This window comes from Hippoglossus hippoglossus, chromosome 4 (assembly GCF_009819705.1).
Source record: "Hippoglossus hippoglossus isolate fHipHip1 chromosome 4, fHipHip1.pri, whole genome shotgun sequence".
Classification (NCBI taxonomy): Eukaryota; Metazoa; Chordata; class Actinopteri; order Pleuronectiformes; family Pleuronectidae; genus Hippoglossus; species Hippoglossus hippoglossus.
In genome coordinates this window covers 5508475-5534276 of record NC_047154.1, presented here as the reverse complement: position 1 = coordinate 5534276, position 25802 = coordinate 5508475, and the positions used below count along the sequence as shown (strand labels likewise).

The 25802-nt window shown below is 43.0% G+C and overlaps 4 protein-coding genes across 5 annotated transcripts; 2 read left to right on the top strand and 2 right to left on the bottom strand.

The window, feature by feature from the left end:
* Positions 1-1598: 1598 nt before the first annotated feature.
* Positions 1599-5530, bottom strand: si:ch211-201h21.5 (uncharacterized protein LOC555526 homolog). The gene is made up of 6 exons (XM_034583575.1): positions 5354-5530; positions 4154-4342; positions 3075-3257; positions 2882-2993; positions 2674-2810; positions 1599-2092 (listed from the first exon to the last, which is right to left on the bottom strand). The coding sequence occupies exons 2-6, from the start codon at positions 4340-4342 to the stop codon at positions 1727-1729; spliced, it is 987 nt and encodes a 328-aa protein (XP_034439466.1). The 5' UTR covers positions 5354-5530; the 3' UTR covers positions 1599-1726.
* Positions 5531-5688: 158 nt separating this feature from the next.
* Positions 5689-12403, top strand: LOC117760496 (basic immunoglobulin-like variable motif-containing protein). The gene is made up of 11 exons (XM_034583573.1): positions 5689-5874; positions 6727-7283; positions 7364-7493; positions 7742-7837; positions 8894-8998; positions 9089-9183; positions 9268-9400; positions 11009-11092; positions 11510-11606; positions 11695-12030; positions 12089-12403. Exons 2-10 carry the CDS (start codon positions 6806-6808, stop codon positions 11995-11997), a joined length of 1521 nt encoding a protein of 506 aa, XP_034439464.1. The 5' UTR covers positions 5689-5874; positions 6727-6805; the 3' UTR covers positions 11998-12030; positions 12089-12403.
* A 1003-nt stretch (positions 12404-13406) lies between these two features.
* zgc:172121 (uncharacterized protein LOC337599 homolog) lies at positions 13407-18580 on the bottom strand. Of its 2 annotated transcripts, XM_034583577.1 has the most exons (8): positions 18350-18580; positions 16921-16988; positions 16643-16815; positions 16447-16550; positions 15577-15738; positions 15286-15491; positions 13816-13895; positions 13407-13721 (listed from the first exon to the last, which is right to left on the bottom strand). In XM_034583577.1, exons 1-8 carry the CDS (start codon positions 18446-18448, stop codon positions 13633-13635), a joined length of 981 nt encoding a protein of 326 aa, XP_034439468.1. In that variant the 5' UTR covers positions 18449-18580; the 3' UTR covers positions 13407-13632. The 2 variants fall into 2 exon arrangements, 1 of the variants encoding a protein (XP_034439468.1); XR_004613683.1 differs by lacking the exons at positions 13407-13721; positions 13816-13895 and adding an exon at positions 14195-15133 and having other exon boundaries at positions 15185-15491.
* A 419-nt stretch (positions 18581-18999) lies between these two features.
* Positions 19000-25415, top strand: LOC117760494 (dynein intermediate chain 2, axonemal-like). Its single transcript, XM_034583572.1, has 12 exons — positions 19000-19323; positions 19720-19881; positions 20940-21061; positions 21159-21301; positions 21377-21490; positions 21571-21710; positions 21820-21942; positions 22786-23009; positions 23095-23230; positions 23317-23463; positions 24529-24753; positions 25160-25415. The coding sequence occupies exons 1-12, from the start codon at positions 19141-19143 to the stop codon at positions 25208-25210; spliced, it is 1770 nt and encodes a 589-aa protein (XP_034439463.1). The 5' UTR covers positions 19000-19140; the 3' UTR covers positions 25211-25415.
* Positions 25416-25802: the final 387 nt, after the last annotated feature.

Below are 25802 nucleotides of genomic sequence, written 5' to 3'. Positions count from 1 at the left end.
AAGTTTGGGGTCACCCAGACAATTTCGTGTTTTCCATGAAAAAAAACACTTATTTATCACATGAGTTGCAAAATGAATAGAAAATATAGTCAAGACATTGACAAGGTTAGAAATAATGATTTTTATTTGAAATATTAATTTTGTTCTTCAAACTTTGCTTTCGTCAAAGAATGCTCCATTTGCAGCAATTCCAGCATTGCAGACCTTTGGCATTCTAGCTGTTAATTTGTTGAGGTAATCTGTAGAAATGTCACCCCACGCTTCCTGAAGCACCTCCCACAAGTTGGATTGGCTTGATGGGCACTTCTTGCGTACCATACGGTCAAGCTGCTCCCACAACAGCTCAATGGGGTTGAGATCTGGTGACTGCGCTGGCCACTCCATTACAGACAGCATACCAGCTGCCTGCTTCTTCCCTAAATAGTTCTTGCATAATTTGGAGGTGTGCTTTGGGTCATTGTCCTGTTGTAGGAGGAAATTGGCTCCAATCAAGCGCTGTCCACAGGGTATGGCATGGCGTTGCAAAATGGAGTGATAGCCTTCCTTATTTAAAATCCCTTTTACCTTGTACAAATCTCCCACTTTACCAGCACCAAAGCAGCCCCAGACCATCACATTACCTCCACCATGCTTGACAGATGGCGTCAGGCACTCTTCCAGCATCTTTTCACCTGTTCTGCGTCTCACAAATGTTCTTCTGTGTGATCCAAACACCTCAAACTTTGATTCGTCTGTCCATAACACTTTTTTCCAATCTTCCTCTGTCCAATGTCTGTGTTCTTTTGCCCATATCAATCTTTTCTTTTTATTGGCCAGTCTCAGATATGGCTTTTTCTTTGCCACTCTGCCTAGAAGGCCAGCATCCCGGAGTCGCCTCTTCACTGTAGACGTTGACACTGGCGTTTTGCGGGTACCAATTAAAGAAGCTGCCAGTTGAGGACCTGTGAGGCATCTATTTCTCAAACTAGAGACTCTAATATACTTGTCTTCTTGCTGAGTTGTGCACCGGGGCCTCCCACTTCTCTTTCTACTCTGGTTAGAGCCCGTTTGTGCTGTTCTCTGAAGGGAGTAGTACACACCGTTGTAGGAAATTTTCAGTTTCTTCGCAATTTCTCACATGGAATAGCCTTCATTTCTAAGAACAAGAATAAACTGGTGAGTTTCACATGAAAGTTCTCTTTTTCTGGCCATTTTGAGAGTATAATCGAACCCACAGATGCTCCAGATACTCAACTAGCTCAAAGGAAGGCCAGTTTTATAGCTTCTCTCACCAGCAAAACAGTTTTCAGCTGTGCTAACATAATTGCACAAGGGTTTTCAAGGGTTTTCTAATCATCCATTAGTCTTCTAAGGCGATTAGCAAACACAATGTACCATTAGAACACTGGAGTGATAGTTGCTGGAAATGGGCCTCTATACACCTATGTAGATATTTCATTAAAACCAGACGTTTCCACCTAGAATAGTCATTTACCACATTAACAATGTATAGAGTGTATTTCTGATTCATTTAATGTTATCTTCATTGAAAAAAACAGTGCTTTTCTTTGAAAAATAAGGAAATTTCTAAGTGACCCCAAACGTTTGAACGGTAGTGTATATATATATTTGTATTAATACAGGGGGAGCATCCTCATGGGTGATGACACCATCGGGTGAAGGAGGTTCCTATTATTTGTCAAATTTGTATGAGCAGTATATCCATTTTCCATCAGGGCACCAAAGATTACTTCTTACATGGTTGCCTAAGAGACCCCATTAGTAGCTGACCAAACTTGGCCATATCACACCTAGTCATAACAAACACACTGTGACTCTTCTTCAGCGTGTTTGTGCGATCTAGTGCCATCATGCCACGAGCGATGGAACCCTGCAGCTCCACGCGAACGGGACACTGGATGCTCTCCGTCACCACACTGCCGTCAATGCAGGCGGCCATCGCATAGGCATCATACGAGACGAAGCACGGTCCAAAGTACACGTCTCTCTTGTTCATAAAACCCTCTTTGGAGTAGGCCCAGCACTTGGATGTTATCATCTTCATGAAGCGTGCGGCTGGTGCATCCTGGTTGATCAACTCCTCAAAGAAGTCCTGCACAAGTAAAATCAGGTTAAAGCAAGCAGGGGCGTTGGAACAGGGAAGGCAAAGCAGGCAATTGCCTGAGGCGCCTGAGAATGGTTGATTGTGTTAGTCCATAGCAACATGGAGACTGCTGTGAGACCCTCCTTAAATTCTATGATCAGATACTATGTACAGAGGCTGCAATAACACCATGGGAGGAAACCCCCTGAAACCTTGTTCATACTATACGATTTTTGGCCAGATTAGCCAGTTGCTGTCGAGTTTTGCTAATCGACGACAAAGACCCAGATAAACACTCAATTGGCAGTTGCCAATCGCTATGTGTGAACTCATCAAAGATCAGAGAGCCTTGCCGATGGGTCCTTTTTGCGTTGCAGACTCAAATCTGATTTCCAACCTGTTGGGAATCCAGTCAGAGTCTACGTAAACTGCATAGCAATCCAACAACTTTGAAAGTTGTGAACTGTGAACTTGACTGAACTTTGGATGTAGGCCCCTTCAGGTCCCTTTAGCCTGAAGCCCCCCACGCCCTTGAGAGGCTCCTGGAAGTGAGACAGTCAGACAGACTTACTAAGCTCTACACATCTTACCCATGTCAGTCCGTTTCTGCACGCATATTCCCATGTTGCGATGTATGTAGGGCAGAGAAACTCTTCAAGAACAATATAGGCAGACTCTGGGTCCATTGCAAAGTTGAACTCTGCACACAGTTTCACATTTCCTATTCCTACAAAGACAAAAGAAATGTTTACTTATCATGTCTGCAATACAAACACTGTAATCATGCTGTGGTATTACCTTCCTTGTTGCCACCCATAATGTACAGATCTTTGAGCTTCTGGGGAAAGCGTGGATCCAGTCTGACAGCCAGTGCCAGATTAGTGAGCGGGCCGAGGGCGACCAAGGAGACCTGTGGAAGGCATGTTTTAGTAGTACACCACCACCAGAGGGCAGCTGCAGATCACAGGCAGACCACAGTGAGGCCTCTCACCTGGTTCTGGTTTTCAGACACCAGTCTTATCAATGCATTGGCTGCAGGCTCCTTCTGGATTTTCTCCTCCCACTGTGGATCTTTATCTTCAATCACGTCTCCAAGTCCATCAGTGCCAAAGTGGTCAGTACTTGAGTTACTGTCTCTGACCAGAGGGACGCCAGAGCCTCGAAACACTGGAATCTGCAGGAAAAAAAGTTCCCATTAGTGCAGTTTTTACTGGGATTTCTTTGTCCAACATACTTTAATTATTGGACAGCTTAACCCCTACTGTTCATGCAACCTTATTATAAAATGTCACCATGTTTTAATCAACTCACTTTGCTTCCTGAACACTACAGTGACCAAATGGACCATTAAAAGCTTTCTAGGTTACTAAGTATCATTCTATTGTTTATTTACTTGAGTAAATAATCGTCTGACTACAGCTGTTATCTTCCTGTGGTCACTGAGTGAATGATCCAGAGCCAGATTAGCTGAAAATGGAGCCCTAACAATAAAGATTGTTGGGGGCTGATGTAGACAACGTTATTAGGAAATAAAGAAATCTGATATAAATATATGATTCTTAAGATGTCGTTATCAAACCCTTGATAACCTCAGTAATTGAGGCTTTATATTTGACAGCTTAACCCTAAACTTTATTATAAATTACTATAATCAAAAGTAAGCACAAATAAAACCAAATATGTAGAACTTGAATAAAGAAAATAAGCATATTTTTAGGGTTAAAATGCACATATTAAAAAAACAAGTTTTCATATTATATACTGATGTGTCTGTAAAGGGCTCAGTTCGGCTCAAATCGATAACTCTGGTGTTGTCTGTGGTTGATATTGATGTATAACATCAATACAATATGTTTGATTTATATCAATACAATACATACTGTGAGCCATGTTGCATTAAGAAAAAGTTTGTCAGCCACACATTTGTTCCTGGATCAAAATGAGCTTTTTGATAAGTGTTAAAATGACCCATGTTTACATTCTCCTGATCCTGGATCCTCTATCCCTCCCGTTCAGGTATAGAATTATTGATCCGACGGTCGAAATGTAGTGTGTCTTGGGTAAAAGTACCTCCTCACGCTCACAGACGGAGAGCACCCTCAAAACATTCTGACACACATTGTCGACCGCGGCGTTTCCAAACACGCAGGTGACGCCCAGGATCTGGATGTTCGGTGCTGCCAAGGCCATGATGATGGCCTGAGCATCATCTATGCCGCAGTCTGTGTCGATGATCACCAGTTTCTTTGCCATGGTCATCTGTAAGATTCAAATTTCAGAAATCACTGTCAAAACCGTGCCAAGATGAAAGTGAATCATTCCTTCTTAATTTTCTCCTGCCAAAAATATCACTCCTAAAGCAACGAGTGGTCATAAGGAGTCAGGTGCTCGCAGTGACCATCTGGTTTTTCACTGTTACACCTGAAATGTATTGAGGAAAACAGCTGAATCAACGTTTCAGCAGCAGTGAAATGTGATCGTTTTTAAAGGTTTAATATAAACCTGTGGTTCTTCAGCTGCTCTAGAGGAAACTAATACAACTATTACAACTACTTCTTCTGTTGCTCTTCCTCCATCTTCCTCTTCTCCACCTCCTCCTCCTCCTTTTCCATCTGCTCCTCTTACCATCTTCTGCTCCTCTTTCTTCCTCCTTTTTTCTTCTCCTCATCCTCAACCCTCTTCCTCTTCTGTCTTCTTCTCTTCCTCCTCTTCCCTATCTTATTCTTCTTATAGTCCTTCTTCCTCTTCTTCTCCTCCTCTCCTCGTCTTTCTACCTCCTTCTTCTTCTCGCTCTCTTTCTTCCTCTTCTCCTCCTTTTTCTCCTATTTTTTTACATCCTCCTACTTCTCCTCCTTCTCTTGCTACCCCTTCCCCTTTTTCCCCAATTTTTTTTGGCTTCCTTATTATTCCTGTCTTCCTCTTTTCCTCCTCCTTCTCTGTCATACACATACACATGTACACATCTATTGTAACTTCACAGAGTCAAAAGGCCTCACCTTTGTGAAGAATGAGCTCAGACATATTTTGTGAGCTCAACTGTTGCCATTAAATATCAAGTCAGCCCAGTGAAGTCAAAGTGACAGGAAGGTCTAATGAACCTGTCTCATGTCTCCTGAGACTAACACCTGTTCCTCTGGCTCCCGGTGAATCACTCCGTGTTTGAGCTGCGACATGTCGTCAGATCACAGTGTTCTTCCTGTAGTTTACAGTGTTCTTCCTGTAGTTTACAGTGTTCTTCCTGTAGTTTACAGTGTTTACAGTGACACTTACCTCCCGTGTGCAGTGAAGTTTAAAGAGACTCTGCTGAGACTGCTGGGACTAGTTTGGAACAGCAGGATCGGTCCATTTTTTTTCTAACAGGGGGGTATACGGGCTGAGGAGAAGCCGTCCATTTTCTTACTTAAATTTAATTGAACAATAATTCCATTTACTGGTGTGAATACGCGAATTATACGCGTTTGTATTTCACATTATTTTCCAGCTAAGTGTTTTCAGTGTCATTACCATATTTATCTGCTAGCACCAGAGCACCCCTGCTCAGACGTCAGAATGGCACGGTCCGTGAGGCGGAGCAGGAAGTGGGTGTCAGCAGCAGGACGGTGCAGGACTAACATGGTGGAATTTGAACATGTTCCACGTTCATGTGCACCGAGCTGTAGGCACGTGAGGCGAGTTTGACGTGTGACCAGCTCACAGACACTTTCTGTCCTGACACCTCGCTCCTCGCTGCGATGGAGACGTAACAGCTGGGCGTGTGTACACGGGCTGACTAGCGCACAGCGGCGTCACAGGTGAGGTGTCTGTTAATGTTCAATAACAACAACAACAACAACAGCAGCAGCAGGCTGCTTCCTCAATGTGTGACTTATTGTAGGTTAGAGGTAATGCTGTGCGATCCTGTCCTACTTAGCATCATGGCCTCTCGTCCCCGTGCGTGGTGTCACACCATAACACCGTCAGTGGTACTGAGGCCACCGACGAGCGACACAGACCTCACCCCTCTGCAGGGAGGACCACTGATAGTCAGAGACTCCCATACCAACTCTGCAATATTACTACTCATCTGCAATATAACTATTCATCTGGAATACAATTGCAATATAACTTATCATCTGCACAACTATTTGTGTGCAAAATAACTATTCATCTGCAGAATTACCATTCCCCCCCCCCCCCCCCCCCCCCCCCCTGTCTATCATTACTTACTGCCAGTTTAGGTTCAGTTTTTCAAGTAACTTACTAATTGCTTTCATTTCTGTTGTTAATTCTATTAGACACTAGTTCTGCATTTACTGTGAATACACTTCATGTATTTATTTTCTCTTATAATTCATTAAATACTTTTATTTTGTCTACACTTGTGTTTTTTCGACCTAATTCTATATCGTTTTATTGTCTGTATTTTATAGTGTGTTACTGTAACCTCAGAGCAAGCTGGAACAAGAAATGACTTGATTAATACAGTCTTATTTTCTCTTATCTAACATCACTGTAAGTTTAAACAATGATATTCCGGGTTGTGACTTGGATAACATGTGTTTGTGATCAATGTGTGTTGAAACCCTGTTGTCACTGCACCTCCTCAATATCTTCCCTTTAAATCTCTGTGCTGTTTTTATAAATGCCTCTCTTCTCATCCCCAGAAGAGACAGCTATCACTTCAGCATCACAGTCAGCTTCAGCTGTTTCTCCCACCCATCATATATTTAAAGTGGCTGTTCAATGCCTAATACATCAGATGTTCAAGGAGGGAACCTGTCTGGGCCAGAAGAGCCATCAGGGCAGCAGAGGACAACTGATGGGGAGGAGGGCCGCGGCCTGCTCAGCTCCCTGGCCCGGGACGCCGCCAGAGCGAGGAGGGCTTCCAGCGTCGAGCTCCACCTGCCATGGACCTGCCCGGTCACACACTCCAGAGAAAAGTTCTACACAGTTTGCTCAGACTATGCTCTCCTCAACCAGGCTGCTTCGGTGTATTGTCCCCCGAGCACAGCCATGGACGATGTACAGAACAAGCAGGATGATGGGCCCACGCTGATGAAGACCAAACCCTCAGTTGACTTCAGCTCTTGTGGGGCCCATGTGGGATCAGACGGGGACTATGAAATGGAGCAAGTGTCCTCTGGCAACACCAAACCTATTCTGGCTTGGGAGATCGACACAGTAGACTTCGATGCCGTGCTTATGAGAAAAATAAGAACAAGTAAGAAAGATCTCATAACTAAAGTCTGTGATATGAATTTTAAAAAATTGTCAGTGAGATAATCTCAAACTACATTTCAGGCAATGTGAAGAAATGCAGCACCAAGAAGATGAAGTCATCAGACAGACCCAGCCGCAATCTGCAAGACATCCCTCCTCACGCCTCCATGGAGGAGATCAAACAGCGAAAAGTGCTCGACCTCAGAAGATGGTAATGTTCCAACATTTTTTAATTAATGCACAGTAAAGAATTGCAGATGCACATGCAGGAAACCATAACTTGTACTGGAGAATGCAGGGAGAGGAGTTATATTAAACCTGATTTAGTCAGGCATTTTGGTAAACATGCACTGTTTTCACTCGTTATTCTTTAGAGACTTTATACTGGAAAGGACAATTTTGCATCACACTGTTAATGTGATATAATGGTTTACTCTGTGAATCTGTTTATTATCTCAGGTATTGCATCAGTCGGCCCCAGTACAAGACTTCATGTGGAATCTCCTCTTTGGTGTCCGTTTGGAACTTTTTATACAGCACTTTGGGTGCAGGAAGGTGAGCTGCACATTGTGTTCTCTCTCAGATTTCATGTAAAAATACAGCTCATGACAAAGTAAGGTAGGTACAGTGTGTTCATTGGTTTCCTCCTTGACATTAAAATAAGTCACATCCCTCAGTTTGATCTGCTGTAACAGAACTTATCAATAAAGTTGAGGCTCTCGGTCAGACTATGTCAGACTCACACCAGCAAATGAAATGTGATGAAAGGAATCTCAGTTACAAACTGATTTAAAAACGAGGAATAACTGAACTGAGTTAAAAATAATTCAGAATAGTGCGCTCTTCTCTTGTTTAGTAATCCCCTCTCTAGCTTCTTTCAGACATGCACAAAACTTCGGATAACTTCTTGAAGGTGAGAAATGGCCAAGTTAGAGCCTCCGGACTTTCTCCAGAGTGTCTCCGTCCAGCCCCCTGGTAAAAACGTTTGATAATTTCCTAATTAAGCCCTGTTCACAGCAGGAGATCCTCCCCAGGATTCACCAGCGAGCAGGCATGTTGATGATGTCTCTAACATGCAACAGAAACAAAAATTAAAACAAATTTGATTGCATGTTTCTAATATTAGCAATCAGTTCTTTTGTTTTGGATACATTCAACTCTAAAAATGTTGTCATCAGACCAGTTAAAAAGCAGGAAGAGCACAGACAATCTCCTGCTCTGGATGTGAAGGAGACAGCAACACAGTGTTCCCTGAGAATCTGACATGGCCACTGTCGTCCCTACAGCTTCTGCAGCTGTCAGTGTACATGATGGAAAAAAAGGCGATTAGACGCAGCATGGACATGAGCCAGTACTTGTTACTACAGCTCCAGATAAACGGCTGTTCCCTCAGATCCCAGAACACTGCTCTCTTTCAGTCAAAAAATGCCGGACCCGTCAATCAACTGTTGATGAGACGTGATCAGCGTGATCTGAAAGCGGTTGTTCTGTTCTATTGTTCTGGACCAGTTTCCTTTTCAACTGGTATCATGTGAGATGATTTGCATTTTTTCTGTTGCACTGAAGTTGCAGTCGCTTACTAATATGTGCACCTTTTATTTGTGTTGCTAGTCTCCCACCCATTTCTCAGGAGGAGGCTCTGCATATTCTTGGCTTTCAGCCGCCTTTTGAAGAAATAAAGTTTGGTCCTTTCACCGGAAACGCTACTCTAATGCGGTACACAAACATCTCGTTTGGCCTTTTAAAATATTCACTCCATCTCAGGAAACATACCCAACTCCTTAATCAATGCACTTGATCTTACAGTTGGTTCAGACAAATCAACGAAAACTTCAGAATGCGAGGTTGCTCCTACATTCTGTACAAACCCCATGGAAAACACAAGACTGCAGGAGAAACAGGTTAGTCCCACAGCTTCCAACCCCCCCCATATATATCTGCTCATAAAGAGCTTAAACAAGTAATAACTGCTCTAATCTTTTCAGCGGAAGGAGCGTTGATGAAGCTGACCCAAGGGCTGAAGGATGAGTCCATGGCCTACATTTACCACTGTCAGAACCACTACTTCTGCCCTGTGGGCTTTGAAGCTACACCCCTCAAAGCAGCAAAAGCTTACAGGTAGGTCCACCTCTGTGATTATTGTCATTACAGAGTGTTGATTAGTTTTGTGAATCATCAATTAGTTGTTTAGCCCCTCACTTAGTACCACACATAAAGTATGGGATATTATTATGGGATATTATGCCCCTGCGTGACCTATGATAGTGTTGAGGCCCCACCTGCACTTATATACATCTGTCAACAATAGCTACTTCCAGATCGAAGTTAGCTCAAGTTTGTCGAGGGGTTATTTAAGCTTGAGCTTGATTCCATGGTGAGCGATACCCAACCACAACCTGAGCTAGCTGCTCATCATGAAGATGATTACATGCTGGACATCCGTCTGTATATTCACGGTTTGTCGGAGGATGACCAGGAGACGTTGGACCAGTATACTGCTGCTACTGTGTTAGTTAGCCAAAATGACACATTGTTGTACTCTCAATGCTGCCGTGCAGCTGACAAATTGGTCGTGTTGTGGCCTTTTCCTCCTGAGCCGACATTGGTAAAGAACCTCTTGCCCATGTTCCCCGACTTTTTTTCGGAGTTGACCCCAACATAGAACAAGCTGCCGTCTACCCATGTCTCAAATGGACAATTTTTGGATTTGGATGAAGCTTAGAGGACTGGTTTGGTCAATTCCCCACCTATGGAACCAACTCTGCCCACTCATCCAGCCGTGCCCCATAAACACGGTGTAGGCGGACCCACAACCCTCCCATCCAAGAACTGCAGGTTCTGTGCTTCGCAGCTTGATAAGATTTATCGAGCTTAAGCTGGTACCCCTTGTTCGCTGAGCTCTGTCATCCCGCTCCAGATACATCAGGCAATGTGTCTGGGGGCATTAGATTCATTTCCGACTGTCTCACTGCGCAGCGCTCTCCTTGGGCTGAGGGATGGTGTCCAAGGTGGTGGCGCACACACACAGCTGTAGCTTATTCTGTCTGATGTTCCAGACAGGGACACAGTGGTTTATGGTAGCCATATCTGCCTGTCATGTTGGCTATGAGTGTTCTATATGGCTATATGGGTTGTTAAGAGTGTCAGCCGGCTGAGGTTAGTGATTAAATGCAGCATCCCCTCAGGGGATTTGTCTGCTTGAGGACCTATGCAGTTCTTCCTCTGAGCATATTGAGTTTGCAGATATGTCATTTCTCTCATACAAGACTGATTTGCCCCTCGCTTTGAAGTGGGTGGCAACCTTCATGCTTTGTCTGTGCACCGCTCGTGTACCCAGTTCTCTTCTGATGGCTCCAAGGTTACAGAAAAAAGACTGAAAAAACCAGACCTGGAATGTTTATGAAAATGGAAATGAATAGACATTGGTCATTGAAAGTGCTTACAAAAATAGAAGTTTTTTACGTCACGTTTTCACTACGTGCGGCTGTCTGCATGTGTGCAGGAGACCACTAGCTCTGCTGTCAACACAATTGAGAAATGTTCTCACAGTCAAGCCTCTCTCTCCTTGGATTGGCTTTGCTCTGCATGTTCTTATTAACCTTGATCTGTGTCTCAACCTATCGGCCTGGAAAGGTCTTGAATTTGATGTTATATATTTGTTTGAGTGTATAAACACTGTATAAATAACAGTTTATAAACAGACAAGTTGTTCTCTGCTGTGCAAAGGGGCCCTCAACCCACAAATGAAATGGAGCACTGGATCCTCATCGGAGAGCCCAGCAGGAAACACCCAGCTATTCATTGTAAAAAGTAAGCTCTGTTTCTCCTCAGTCTCTGCTAAAGTTGATCAGCACTGTTGTTGAGTTGAACAGAGCTCAGCAGTGTGGTTCTGGAAATAAAAATCCCATTTATTTTCTGAAAACAGATTCTGATTACCAGCCCTAATATTGTAACCATCCAAGGTAGACTTACCACAAGCTATGAGATTGTGAAACGATGTTATAAAATCCTGTAGAAGCCAAACATCTGTATAATATCAACTGTTTTATTCACAATGTCAAGGAGAAGTACTACACTACCCACAATCCTCAAGTGTAAAAGTGACGTCTCTTATTGGTAGAGCTAGCTGTTACCATGGAAATGTCTACCACAACCACTAAAATCATGTTGGCGGAGCAAAGTGGGCGTTCACCGTTACGCTCTGTAACATGAAACCACTCTTTTCAGGTGGCTGGACATTGTGACTGACCTCAACACACAGAACCCAGAATACCTGGACATTCGTCACACAGAGAGGGGGATCCAGCAGCGCAAAACCAAAAAGGTTCCTCCCCTCACATCTGTTGTTTTCAATGTTGTTCTTTAAGTAAACACATGTGGGATAGAACTAATAGACTCTCCCTGTCTCGCAGGTGGGCGGCAACCTGCACTGCATCATGGCGTTCCAGAGGGTGAACTGGCAGAAGCTCGGCCCCTGGACAATGAATCTGGAGAACCTGCGCCACGACTTCCACCACTCCAGCACGGAGCGGGCCCACGGACACGTCTCAGAGGACACGGAGGAGAGGACGCCGAGTAAACGCCTGGCCCACCTGGGACGCTCGCACAGTATGGGAAGTCAGAAAGACACCAGCTGGAAACGCCTGTCCAACACCACAGAGTACAGACGGAAGAGCTCCCCTGACAGCGACCTCCAAGAAGACATCACAGACTGAAAAGGTTCAGCGGGACATACAGGGGAGGACGAAATAACAGACATTATAAAACAATTCAGTAGCCTTAATATACAGTTACAGAAAAAGTCTGGAGTTGTTCTGTATTTTATCGTCAATATATGACCAAAACAACATCAGTCCATCGGTCTGTACGTTCTGGCTTCTCTACCCTGTTTGTGGCACTTAACTCCAAACCCATAAGTTCATACTGAAGATGTAAATCTTAAAAAATGCACCACTAATATATGGTTTCAAAACTTAATGTCCTACCACAACTGGGCCTTGTAGTTTTTAATCAAACTATATTTAAACAGAAGTAGAAGAAGAACAGAAGAACAATTTTTAAGCAGTGGATTAATACAGTTAATGCTTTTGCAGGTATCCCCCCCCCCCCCCAGCATAATGGCAAAATAAACGACACTGTATATGTTCATTATAATGAATTAACGTTTGACATATCTGAGCAATAATAGAGTTCTGTGTACAGAGGCATGAGCTCTGGATACACAAGCATTTCTTTTAATATTAACTTTAGATTTAGATTCAACTCAACTGTCAGTTTGAGGCTGTAACATAATTTGCATTGAATTTAATATTTTGTGGAAGGTAGTGTTGGTGAGGGGCTGTAAACTTGGAGCTGATGCACCAGCAACCATATACAAGTCACAGTTACACAATCAGCTACACACGTGAGCCGTATTAAATCGATCGAACTATTACTGTCTGACTTTCGAGGGCGGAGGAAGACACCTTGCAGGCCCATGGAGGACAGATGGTTGCTGTCTGGATTGCTTGAGCATCAGTTTCAAATAGTGCAGTCTTTCTTTAAAATCCTGGTGACACATTGCAAACAGAAGAATACTTCACTGTTAAAGAGAGACAGTAGATATCTCCTGAACCAAACATTGAACCCTTAAAAATGAAGATCAGTGAATCAACACTTCTACAGCACTGGAAGGTGTTTCTTTTATCTTGTCCACCCGTGTATTTACATTCCCATGTGACAGTCACACTACAGGATTATTTTCATTTTATCAAACCCATTTCTTTGTGTTTAGTTATGTTTCTATCACATCGTCTGTACCTCACTGCTTGGATACTGTATTAGAGTACATTATATTCAACTCATGCTGTCTTGGGAAACATGGCAATGACATATTTTGCTGTAAATTCAGATCAAAGATCATCCTTCCATATTCCATAGTAGAGGTACAGTGAGTGGGCTTGTTTTGTGCCTGACGTACAGTGGTTAGTTCAGTGGAAATGCCATCCAGTCCCAAGTGTTGTTCAAGCAGCTGTTGTGCTTAGTGAAACCTTCAGTGAGACAGTTGCATAGACCCTTCCAGTTTTTAAAAGACAGGATCTGTACAGAAGTGATGGTGGAATCCTTCACGGACTCTAAAACAAAATGTGAACGACTACATGGTTTGATTTTTTTCTGTTTATGTACAGATTTAATTTATTCTTACACTTTTACCAAGAAGGTCCTTGTCTTTGACCCAATACGGATGTCATCGTGTACCCACATGGTTTTGATGTAGTGGTATATTTAATTTATTTTACAATAAATTAAGATTTTTACAAACTCCCAGGACAGACTTCTTTGTCACAATCACTGTTACAGTTTCAGTCCAGTCACACTGCAGAGGCGGCAGAGGTACAACTTCCTTTTAACTGTTGTCGTAACTCTTTAATGTGAGCAGGACCAATACGGCAGCAGCCTCCTAATGGACAGACAGAGAGAGAGAGAGAGAGAAGCTCTTCAGAGTAAAAGACTGATGGAAAAGACAAAAGAGAAGAGAAAACAGTTCTTCTTACCTATCAAAAAGGCACCTTGCTTCATCCATGTATGACTGAGTTCAAGTATTGATGCTGATGTTTTTCCTGGAGTCATCCACCTTTGTAGGAAAAAAGAAACGGATGTTGTTGTGTGCCTCTGTGCACATTGGAAAAGACAAATAGTAACTAAAAGTATGTTTTTCTTCACCCTAGTCGAGGGTTTAAGACAGGAGGATGTCGCACCTTGTACAGATTGTTGAGCCCGATGAGGCAAATTGTGGTTTGTGAATATGTGTCTGTTAGTGTGTGGCATTGTTTAATAAAGTCTAAGGAAAATGGCTGCTATTCACAAACTCACAAATCAACATTCTGAGACGTCGCTGGTTACTGCACTATCTGCCTCAAGTCTGTATTTTCAATTTTGTTTAGTATTTAAAAAAAAAAAACTTTCTGGTAACACACCCAGTAAGTTTAGTTGATTGGATGGAAGTTTGTCGAGAAAATCGAAGGACAGACTGAAAGAAATCTGAACGATATGTAGGATTTCTCATTGGAAAGTCACAAGGCAGTTAAATTAGATTTCTGATCATTTGATTTTAACTATATTCTGATACAGAGAATCATGAAATATTTTATTCAGTATTTTCCTTAATATGTAGCTGCAAAGAGCATGTTTGGGTTAAAATGAGTTCAAATTAGTAAACAAGTCAGAGAGCAGCCTCACTAACAACATCTTTGTATCTCAAGTTTCCTTTAATGGATTTCCTGACTATCCTGTTGTAAGATGCTGTATTATTTTCAGGGAAAGATTTTCAGTCTCTTATTCACCAAATGGAATGAGATTCTTAGTTCGGGATCTGTTTTCAATCAATAGCTGAAATGTTAAAACGCAGAATGACTGATACAGGGGTAATTAGCTACTATGGTGGTGAGGAAAACATTGCCTTTACACAAGAGCCCAATTTTGACATGTCACATCTGTTGATAAAAATACAGAGGCTGTTAAAGCTGTGACTTTATTATTAAAACTCCATAGCTGTTCAAATTCAGGGGCTGCATCCTTCGGGGATGTGTCTACTTGGCCTAAAAACACTGCCTCCTTCAGGGTCCCCACTGAAATGAGACGGTCTGGTCGACAGAAAAAGATTGTGGTTGCCTAGCAACAGAGCTGGAGTTGAACACTACGAAATCATTTTAATGCCCCTTGTTTTTTTAACACGTGTACTGTTAACTGTTCAGGTGAGATGAAGCCTGATGCTAACGTGCTTGAGTATCAGGATCGTTGCTTGCCAGTGCCATTACCTCTTTGAAAAGGGTTTGTCACTGAAGCCCAATGAATCCTGGGATAGGTTGGGCCGGGAAGGATCCTTTGTTTCTCGTGGATGGAAGAATTCATTTCTCAGCTGCATTTGAAGGAGCCTTTAAAATGGGCCAGTGTTGCCGCTGAGACGTAATCAGTCTTTAAATGCAGCCCCTGAATTGAGACACAGCTCATGACTTCGGACTCACCCCTGCTCAGTGTCCCACTCCTCTCCACTGTTGGGGTACACCACCCAGCTCATATCTGGGCTCAGCAGGGAGCCTGCAGAGTCCAGCAGCTGCTCCACCAGTGCTGGAGAGCAGCAGTTGACTCCTACAGCGACCAGTTGTGTGGATGTGTTAGCAATCTTCACTGCGTCTGTGAACAGGCTGCCGTCTGATATACACCTCCCATCCTGACAGTTTTTGTACAGACTGTGAGTCACTTTAAAACACTAATGGATCAACATTAACTTTATACTCTTCATGTACAATGGTTACCTTACAGGAGAAGGAGAGCCAGGCTTTGGTGTTGGGAAACTCTCTCAGCAGCTCCACCAGAGCCTCTGCCTCTTTGATACTTGGGATTGTCTCAAAAGCAATGAGGTCAGCTCCTGCTGCTGCTAGGCAACCAATCTGTGGCCGATGCCATACTTTAAGTTCCTTTGGGGAGAAAAGAAAAACCTGAGATTCTGAAAATCAAGGGAATTACACCATTATCAAGTTACAGTCACCTCTAGCAAAGAGGTTATGTTTCATGTTTCATCCTTGTGCATTTTCTAATTGTGAGCAGGATTATGCAAAAATACTGAACAAATTTCCATGAAACATGGTGGAAGGGGCCTGGGAGGAACCCTGTTAATGAATCTCAAGCAAGAATTAGGCCCATTGTGTGAGGTCAGGGTCTGGGCAAGGGGAGGAGTTTTGAAGGGGAGGTTGTTTAAGGTGTGGCTGTATCCAAGTAAATCCCTTTGTTTGAGAACATGTTGCTATGCACCAGTATGTTTGTTTAAATTGATTGTGCCAATTGTTTAGGAATTTATTTCTACCCTTTGTTTTATGTCTGTCTATTATGCACCCTAACTCACTTTGTTTTTGAAGTTAACTAGTTCCTAATGGCCCCTAACGTTTGGTGGTGACATATGTGAGAGAAATGTGTCTTCAGATGCTTTGTTGACATCATTTATGAAGGTAACTTCCTGTATATTTTACTATTTAGTTTATGAATATTTATGTTGTTTATTATCTAAAAAATGCATCCATCCATTCATCCATCCACCTATTGTGTCACCTTTGAACTACCTGAACTCGATTCAGTACCTACAGGACTTTAAATGAACCAGTATGAGCACAGTAAGAAGAACCACTCACCTCAATACTCATCTTCTCTGCATACGCCCCAGTGTACTCTGAACCATTGTGCAGAAAAGCCCCGTATGGTCCAACAGAGCCGGCCACCAGGGGACATTTTTGCTCTTAAGAGATAAACAAATCACAACATTCAAATAGCACAAAGACACACTGGGTCCACTCAGCTCAGAGGATATCAGAGTGTCTGAGTCTGTACCTGTTGCACGGCTCTCAGAGACAAATCTCTTCACTGACTCTTTGGCCAGGTGAACACCAGACATCAACAGCTCTCTGGCACATTCAGAGCTCACGTCCATGTGAGTGATGAACCCTGTGATACTTGCCTGGTATGTGGCTGTGGTGATAACATCAGCTCCACTGCGGAGGAAACTGTGGTAAAATAAAAATAAAAAACACATGGTTTCTGCAGTTGATTATTATTTATACACCTCTATTCTACTGACTCTGCTACCAGACTACTTCCCGTGGACCCACCTGTAATGAGCCTCTCTTATGGCCTGGGGATTAGTGTGCAACAGTCTGGCACTCCACAAAGGATCTCCCTATGTGTGAGACACACAAGAAGCATCAGTCTATATCTTAAAACACTGATGATATAAAACTATTAATCCCTTTTTCTATACAGAGTTGGATGTCTTGGCTTGTAGTGCTGGGCGATATGGCCAAAAATTATATCAAGATAAAGCTGTTCATATCAGTCAATATCAATAATTATCACAACAAATGTCATATTTCTCTTAAGTTTTAAGAAAGAATTTTGCTCCTGAGTGAAGGTTGTGGTTTTAAGCTCTTCTTTATGAGCAGAGAATGACAAAGACTTGACAAACAGCAAAATATTTTAGAAATCGGAGGTCGATCAATGATGTATTATACCTCCTCACTGTGTTTGCACAATGCATAAGCATTGTATTGATGTATTGAACCTTTGTTATATTGCTACTGTTACAATAATAACTGATATTGTTTATTGCCCAGCCATATCTACTTGCATATAAAATTGTTACATGGCATCATATTCAACAATATTAGCTGATAGTCAACCACAAGCTGGGTGATATTTATTGTAAGTGAACAACCTTTGAACCTTTATCATTGGAAGCATGCAGCCCTTTATCTTTCAGAGAGGTGAAACGTAACTACTCTATATTTACTTGATTACTGAAGTTAAATACAGAATAAGTAGCTCAGCATCATACTTGACATTTCAAATTTGTATTACTTTATATCTTGTCTCCATTAAACAAATTTCAGCAGCTGTAGTTGCTTTGCAGAGTAATATTAGTTGTACTGCAGGAAAAAACAATAAAAAGCAGCATACATGTTGCTGCACCAACAATATTAATAACCCGTATTATGCAATAATAAAACACTGACAGAGCCATTTTGGCTGCATAGTGAGTACTTTTACTGTTACTCTACAGCTCAGCTACATTTTCCTATCAATATTTACACATTTCATTTAGATTTTAGAAGTTTTACTTTTAACATTTACTTCTAATGCTTCACCATCAGATTCTGGTATTGCCATTTACACTTGAGAGAATTTTCCTAATAGTTCTTTTAAAAATGTCATTCTACTATTTCAAATTGACTTTTACCATTGAAACACAGCTTTATGCTATCTCATTGTGTTGAGTTAGTTCCAGCAGTGTTTACTTGGTCATCTCAGCAGGAATACAAAGTGCATAATCCCACATTTGAATTTATAAAGATGTAGCTATATCTGACGTAAGGGTACTAAAATGCACAGAGATATTTTGGCCTAATAACATAAAAACAGCTGGTTACAAACATGAAACTGTGCAGTGCAGCCTACCTGCATAATAAGATCATACATATTTAAATGTGAAATCCCTGCTGGCTGGGAGGCAAGAGTGTTTATGTATGGAGCAGTAAGCTGTACCTGTAAATGTATTCCTTGTGCTTCCAGTTCAGTCGCTAGTCCACCATCCAGAATCAGAGGTTGATGATCAGCCATGTCAGCTCTCAGACGTGAAGCCATAGAGAAACACTGGTTCTATCTACGTCTGTCTGGGTTGTAACTATTATCATAACACAGACTACTGACAAACACACTCTGACTTCATACAGTGAGATGGATCAAACACATGAGGTCGCTTTGTAAACTGTTGTTGTTCCGGGTTACAGAGGAGGGGGAAATGGTGCGTTTACAGTGGCTCGAAACTTTAAATATTAAGGCGATTCCGGTCTTCACACTTGTACCGTATCACCGCTAGATGTCGCATTACACAATGCTGTGACACATGCGGAAGACGAACAGTGTTTTATCATAATATAATTCAGCTCATGAATGAATGAATCATTGTGACTTTATACTTCTGTCACTGACATGTGAAATCACCACGTGAACAAGACCACAGCACCTTCCAGTCGGGCTTTTCCCAAATGTGACATTTTCTTTACGCATGTACTTCATTTATATTCTATGTACATGTTACTAACGGAGCCTAACATGTACGGATGCTACAGTATGTTTGTTGCTATTTATATAAAACCTTCATGTATATTAAAGCTATTTCATTAGTTGAGTTGTATTTCCAAATCTTGAACGGAGCGTTACAGTGAGTCCTGAACGCACCTCGACTTTTCAACACCGTTACTATAGAAACGGAGCATAGCATTCCCGCGGGTCACGGTGGAACAGTGGAACGGTAGAACGGTACCGGAGGTTCCATGGAGATCGTCCACGTCTACACGAAGCTCCGCGGGGAGCTCGGCCGCCAGTGTCTGTTCTCGGACCGGCCTGCTGAGCTGCTGGTGGACGTGCTCCCGGAGCCGAGTCTGGGTCAGGAGTTCATCCTGAAAACCCCCAGAGAACAGGCCCAGCAGGTGGGCCGCGACATGTCCGAGCACCAGGTGAGACTCACTGTGTGACACACTGTGTGACAGACACCTGTCTGAAAAACTTTCTGATTTGTTCAGGTGGATTTGATGCCAATAAGGAGAACCTCGGTTTTATCACTGTTGAGTTTCAGAAAGTGAGGGAGGTAGGCAGGAGGATGGAGTAGGTTTGGACAGGTAGGACAGGTAGGGCTGGGTGTCATCCACATAGCAATGTAAATTAATGTTAAATTTACAGAAGATATGCCAAGAGGAAGTAAGTAGATTATAAACAGAAGGGGCCCCAGGACAGAGCCCTGGGAAACACCAATAGTGACTGGACATGGCTGGTCAAACCCTGGAGAAATTAATTAATGTCCTTGAAATGACAGGTGATAGATTACCTCTGTATTAAATAGTAAAATTCTACAGGTGAACACGGAGCGCTTTGAGTCCAACAGCTGTGGGATTAACCATGTGGAGGGGGGGTGGCCCAAAGATGTCAACCCTGAGGAGATGGAGCAAACCATCCGTTTCAGGAAGAAGGTGGAAAAAGACGAGAGCTACATCAACAGCGTCCTGCAGCTGGCCAGTGTAAGATCCACATCCACCCAGTTCACTCAGTCCACATTCACCCAGTTCACCTCAGTCCACATTTACCTCAGTCCACATCAGTCCACATCCACCCACTTTACCTTAGTCCACCTCAGTCCACATCAGTCCACATCCACCCACTTTACCTCAGTCCACCACAATCTGCATCAGTCCACATCTACTCAGTTCACTTCAGTCCACATCCACCCACTTTACCTAAGTCCACCTGGGTCTGCATCAGTCCGCAACCACCCAGTTTACCTCAGTCCACATCCACCCACTTTACCTCAGTCCACCTCAGTCCGCATCAGTCCACATCCACCCAGTTCACTTCAGTCCACATCCACCCACTTTACCTCAGTCCACCTCAGTCCGCATCAGTCCACATTCACCCACTTTATCTCAGTCCACCCAAGTCCACATCAGTCCACATCCACCCAGTTCACTCAGTCCACATCCACCCACTTTACCTCAGTCCACATTCACCCAGTTCACCTCAGTCCACATTTACCTCAGTCCACATCCACCCACTTTACCTCAGTCCACCACAATCTGCATCAGTCCACATCTACCCAGTTCACTTCAGTCCATATCCACCCACTTTACCTCAGTCCACCTGAGTCTGCATCAGTCCACAACCACCCACTTTACCTCAGTCCACATCCACCCACTTTACCTCAGTCCACCTCTGTCCGCATTAGTCCACATCCACCCAGTTCCCTTCAGTCCACATCCACCCACTTTACCTCAGTCCACCTCAGTCCACATCCACCCACTTTACCTCAGTCCACCTCAGTCTGCATCAGTCCACATCCACCCACTTTACGTCAGTCCACCTCAGTCCACATCAGTCCACATTCATCCACTTTATCTCAGTCCACCCAAGTCCACATCAGTCCACATCCACCCAGTTCACCTCAGTTGACATTGAGTCACTTTTGGTTTGCTCTAATTTACTTTCACTGTGAGTAAAGTGGCTGTCAGCAGATGAGAGGAACGTGTCTACGGCCGTGATGTCACTGTATGATGTCACCATGTAATGTCATGGTTTGGTCCAGGTAATGGAGCACTGCATCAGACAGAACAATGCTGTGGACATCTACCAGGAGTACCTGGAGGACGAGGAAGAGGAGGAGGGAATTCAGGAGCCGCCCTCCGCCAAGACCATCAATGTTTTTAGGTGCAACTGTCATTGCAACAAATTGATGTACAGACGGTGACCGATTGATCGCTGAGGTTGTTTTGTTCATTGCACTCCCTCTCCTTTGTGCCTACAGAGATCCTAATGAGGTGAAACGTACCATTACTGGTCTGTCATGGCATCCGGACAGCGGCAGAAAGCTGGCGGCCGCCTACTCCTGCCTCGAGTTCCAGAAAACTTCAAAAGACATGAGCCTGGACTCCTACATCTGGGACATTGGTGGGTCAGAAAGCAGCTGAATTCAAAAGCACCACAGATTTCAGTCTGTTCACAGATGGATGTTGTATGTTTCAGAGAACCCAAACAGACCAGAGATGACACTCAAGCCGACATCTCCACTTATCTGTCTGGATTATAATCCCAAAGATTCACACACTCTGGTAGGAGGCAGCTTCAATGGGCAGATCGGTACGTTCAGGTCCAGACTGACAGACAGTGATTTTCTGTCTGTGACAAGGTTTATAAAGATGCGACTGTGTTTGTTTTAGCTTACTGGGACACCCGGAGAGGCAGCCAGCCTGTGGAGTGTTCCTCTGTGGAGCACAGTCACAGGGACCCGGTCTACAAAATCGTCTGGCTGCAGTCCAAGACTGGAACTGATGCATTTTCTGCCTCCACGGACGGACAGGTAGACTCATGATTGTTTGAATTAGCCTATTAGGCTGAAGAGGCCTAAATAGGACCAGGGAACTAATCTTTAAAAAAGACTTCTACTAAAAGTCTCCTCTATCCGTCAGGTTCTGTGGTGGGATGTTCGCAAGTTGAGCGAGCCCACAGAGCGTCTGGTTCTGGACCTGGGCAGGGAGGGGAACCTAAATCGGGCTTTAGGAGCCATCTCACTGGAATTTGAAGCCACCATGGTGAGTTTCTGTTATTCTACCCAGCATGGAGCTCAAGATGTGACAAGTCCCCCATGTACTGTGTCCTTTAGCACTGTTGCCTCACAGCAAGAAGGTTCTTGGTTCAAATCCTGGTTCAGCCGGAGTCCTTCTGTGTGGAGTTTCTCCCACAGACCAAGGACAAAGAGAATAGGGTTAGGTAAGAAGATAAGAGTGAATGGTTGTTTTTAGTTAGTTTAGTTGTTCTCTGTATGTTGGCCCTGAGATGGGCCGCTGCCCAGGATCCACCAATGTACTGTACACTGGGATTAGCTCCAGCCCCCCTTTGGCTGTGAGTTAATAGTTGTAGATCTCATTGAGAAAGTGATGGGATTTCTGCCCAGTGAGAACATAAAGATTCAAAGGGATGCAATATCTATTTGTCACACATTACCAAGGAGGGCAGAGCAATCAAAAGCAGCTGTCATCTCATACGATTCATTAGCAGAAAGTAGAGGAATAACTTATTAATGCAATATAATTAAAGACAATTCAGACATTTAAGATGTAAATAAAATGGTAAACAAATTCAATAAATGTTTTGTAAATGTAAATATTCCAAAAATAAAGAAAGATCAATGCAGACGGAAACACAATAATGGATAACATAGATTTTCTTGGTTCTACCAACACCCAGAAAACATTTGAAAAAAAGAGAAAGCCCTTATAACTTAAAAGAAACAGAGATCTTTAAAAAAAACGAGATTCAAAACATAATTGATGAAACGTTGCATTAAAGTAGTTCAACAGATTAAAATTAGTTTTAGCAGTTTAATCTCAGACCCTGTGTTTCTGTCTTTGTTACTCTGTCCTATGTCTCTGCAGCCCACTAAGTTCATGGTGGGGACAGAGCAGGGTGTCGTCGTCTCCTGTAACAGGAAGGCAAAGACACCGGCTGAGAAAATTGTTTGTACGTACGATGGTCACCACGGACCCATCTACGCCCTGCAGAGGAATCCCTTCTTTCCCAAAAACTTCCTCACCGTGGGGGACTGGACGGCCAGAATCTGGTCTGAGGACATCAAGGAATCATCCATCATGTGGACCAAGTAGGACTCAGACCCTCCACTCTACCTCCTGCTCAGTTTGGGTCAAACTAGGTCAAGATTTTAACATCCAGTTTTGTTTCCTCAGATATCAGATGTCGTTCCTGACAGATGCCTGCTGGAGTCCAGTCAGACCCTCTGTCTTCTTCACAGTAAAGATGGATGGTGTCTTGGACATCTGGGACATCCTTTTCAAACAGAACGACCCCACACTCAGTCTCAAGGTGCTCTTATCTCCCCCATAAAAAAGTAAATGTCATTGTTGTTTGTTGTTAATGTTGTCGCTCTTGTTGTCCCTGGTCGTCCTTAGGTGTGTGACAAGGCTCTGAACAGCCTCTGCATTCAGGATAACGGGCGTTTGGTGGCGTGTGGTTCTCAGCAGGGCGAGGCCACGCTGCTAGAAATCTGCTCTGGACTGTCGACGCTCCAGAAGAACGAGAAGAATCTGCTGGCTGCTGTGAGAAACACTGAAACACCTGCAGATACATGTTTAATTCCCTAATCTTAGCTTTAGGAAAACTGCGTCCAGGGTGAAGATGTTCAGAAACTCAATGTCAGTGCTGTCGTTTGGAGAGGGAACACTGAGGTTTTGGCCTGTGGTGTCCAAGTGTGCTCCTTTGTTTACATGAGGCGCTTTAGTGGTGTGCCCCAGGGGTCGGTTTTGGGTCCAATTTTATTTTCATGCTCCCCCTGGGTCACATCAAGGCTAAAAGTTAATTTTAATCGATTTTACATACTTTTATTTCATCACGCCTTGACTCAACAGCGTCTTTACACTGGCTCCCTGATGTTTTAGAAAGATTTTACTGATTTTAAATGTTAAGGTCTCCATGGCTTTTCTCCCAGCTACATATCAGACCTTTTATTATTTTATGAGCTGTCACGTACAATGAGATCCTCTGCCTGAGGTCGTCTGTGTGTTCCAGACAACCTCAGGCAGAGGTCTTCTGTGTGTTCCAGATTAAAAGCTAAAGGGTCAGCTGAGTCAGTGTCAGTTGAGTCAGTGGAATTAAATTAATTAAATCCCTTGTTGGAACATACTTTTATCAGAGAGCCTTTCCTGATTTTACCTGAAATTTAAAAAAATTAATCTAAAAGAATGTTGTCTTTTAAATTAATAATGTCTTTTAATATTTGTGAGTCCTAGTTGCTGTGGTCTGTTTTATTTTGCTGCCCTTGTAAAGCACTTTAAAACTTAGATTTTGAAAAGTGCTCTACACTCAAATGTACAGTTACTCTTTCACTATATTGAAAAACAGTTGCATCAGAATCCATTCCCTCTTCTCGATGCAGAACCATCTTTATTAATTCCCATGTGGACGAGGCCTCGGAGAAAAAGTGATGAAACTGTTACGGCTTCAAATACGGCTTCACTTACCACAAGGAGTGAAGCTCAGGACAGTTTACTGTAAATGATAGATCTTACTGTAGCAGGACAACCTGTGGAGCATCCCAGATGTTCCACCGTGAAGTGGAAACAAGCTGAAACATCTCAGGCATCACTGTGTTTCTGTATTTCCAGATGTTTGAGCGCGAGACAAAGCGAGAAAAGATCCTGGAGGCTCGACAGAGAGAGATTCGTCTGAAGGAGAGGAGTCGATCGGAGCAGAGCAAAGAGGAGGAAGGAGGTCAGGAGGAGGGAGAGGAGAGTCCTGATCAGCTGATCGTCAGAGCCGAGAACGACTTCTACAGCATGGTGGAGATGGAGCAGAGGAGGAGGAAGGAGAGGGAGGACGAATCAAACCAGGTGCTTCACCTCCTCGTTCGCTCATGTCTTTCCTTGGTCCTCCTTTGTCCTCCTTTGTTCTGTATTTCCAGATGCAGGACTGTAGACACTTTTGGTTAAAACTAATCAACCCCCAAAAAAACACAGATATTCATAAAACATTTAAAACATATTTTCACACCGTTAGGAGCATTCTACTCATGTGGAGCAACAACCCTCCTTTACTGTTATCATTTGAAATTAAAAAAGTAAGATTTCAAATTCAGAAAGTTTTAAATTCAGCCTTAGAACCACCAGGTACAATTGATTAGTAGAACATGAAGTCCTCAGGTTTTCCGATATTAAACAGTGAATTGTGTGTTTCTACTCAGCAGCAACAGTTTCCCTCAAACTGACGTTTAAATATATGAACGATTATGTTTTTCAGGAGAAAGACGTCTGTGAAGAAAAAGAAGTGAAAGACGAAGCAGAAACTTAATAGAAACACATTTCTCTCCAAAAATGTATTGTGTTTCAAGTGAATGTTGTATTGAAATGAGTATTTTCAGTTTTCACCTGTTTGAAATGTTCAGTGACTGAATTTCTGTAAATCAAACGAGGACACGTTTTACAAGACAAGATTTATAGAAGACACGAGGATGAGGGAAATAAAAAAAATAAAACCAACAGTTTTATGATCTAACATTCTTCTGATTTGAGGTGTTTTGGAGTTTGAATGAATTTGTACTTCTAATAAAGATACTTGTGTACTTTATTCCCAGACCGGATAAAACAAGGTGGTGTCAGTATTTAAACCCTTGAATTGATTCCACTATTAATGGCTCAGCTGTTTTTCTGAACCTAATTTACTTAGTTGATTTATATCTTTTTCAATTGAAGGTTCTTATACAACGAGCACGAATAACTTAGTTGGTTTTAACGTTAATGATGAAGTGGATCAATAATCTGCTTTAGTTCCCCTCCTCACGTCTGCATCGTTATTTTCCCGCCTCCAATTGTTCGAAGTTACAACAGCCCCCAAACACTTGTGGCAACCGTGAGAGCTGCCTCCAAACGGTGTGGCATCAGAG

Coding starts and splice junctions, on each gene's coding strand:
- zgc:172121 (XM_034583577.1), bottom strand. CDS start 18,448: ATGGCTTCACGTCTGAGAGCTGACATGGCTGATCATCAACCTCTGATT. Junction 15,492..15,576: donor GGCTCTCCTTCTCCTGTAAG/GTAACCATTGTA, acceptor AAAAACTGTCAG/GATGGGAGGTGTATATCAGA. Junction 13,896..15,285: donor GAGTGGGACACTGAGCAGGG/GTGAGTCCGAAG, acceptor TTTCCTACAAAG/GTGGATGACTCCAGGAAAAA.
- LOC117760496 (XM_034583573.1), top strand. CDS start 6,806: ATGCCTAATACATCAGATGTTCAAGGAGGGAACCTGTCTGGGCCAGAA. Junction 7,284..7,363: donor TATGAGAAAAATAAGAACAA/GTAAGAAAGATC, acceptor ACTACATTTCAG/GCAATGTGAAGAAATGCAGC. Junction 9,401..11,008: donor AAAGCAGCAAAAGCTTACAG/GTAGGTCCACCT, acceptor TGCTGTGCAAAG/GGGCCCTCAACCCACAAATG.
- LOC117760494 (XM_034583572.1), top strand. CDS start 19,141: ATGGAGATCGTCCACGTCTACACGAAGCTCCGCGGGGAGCTCGGCCGC. Junction 21,062..21,158: donor AAGACCATCAATGTTTTTAG/GTGCAACTGTCA, acceptor TTGTGCCTACAG/AGATCCTAATGAGGTGAAAC. Junction 23,010..23,094: donor TCATCCATCATGTGGACCAA/GTAGGACTCAGA, acceptor TTGTTTCCTCAG/ATATCAGATGTCGTTCCTGA.
- si:ch211-201h21.5 (XM_034583575.1), bottom strand. CDS start 4,342: ATGACCATGGCAAAGAAACTGGTGATCATCGACACAGACTGCGGCATA. Junction 2,994..3,074: donor TGTCTGAAAACCAGAACCAG/GTGAGAGGCCTC, acceptor TGCCTTCCACAG/GTCTCCTTGGTCGCCCTCGG. Junction 2,093..2,673: donor GCAGAAACGGACTGACATGG/GTAAGATGTGTA, acceptor TTACTTGTGCAG/GACTTCTTTGAGGAGTTGAT.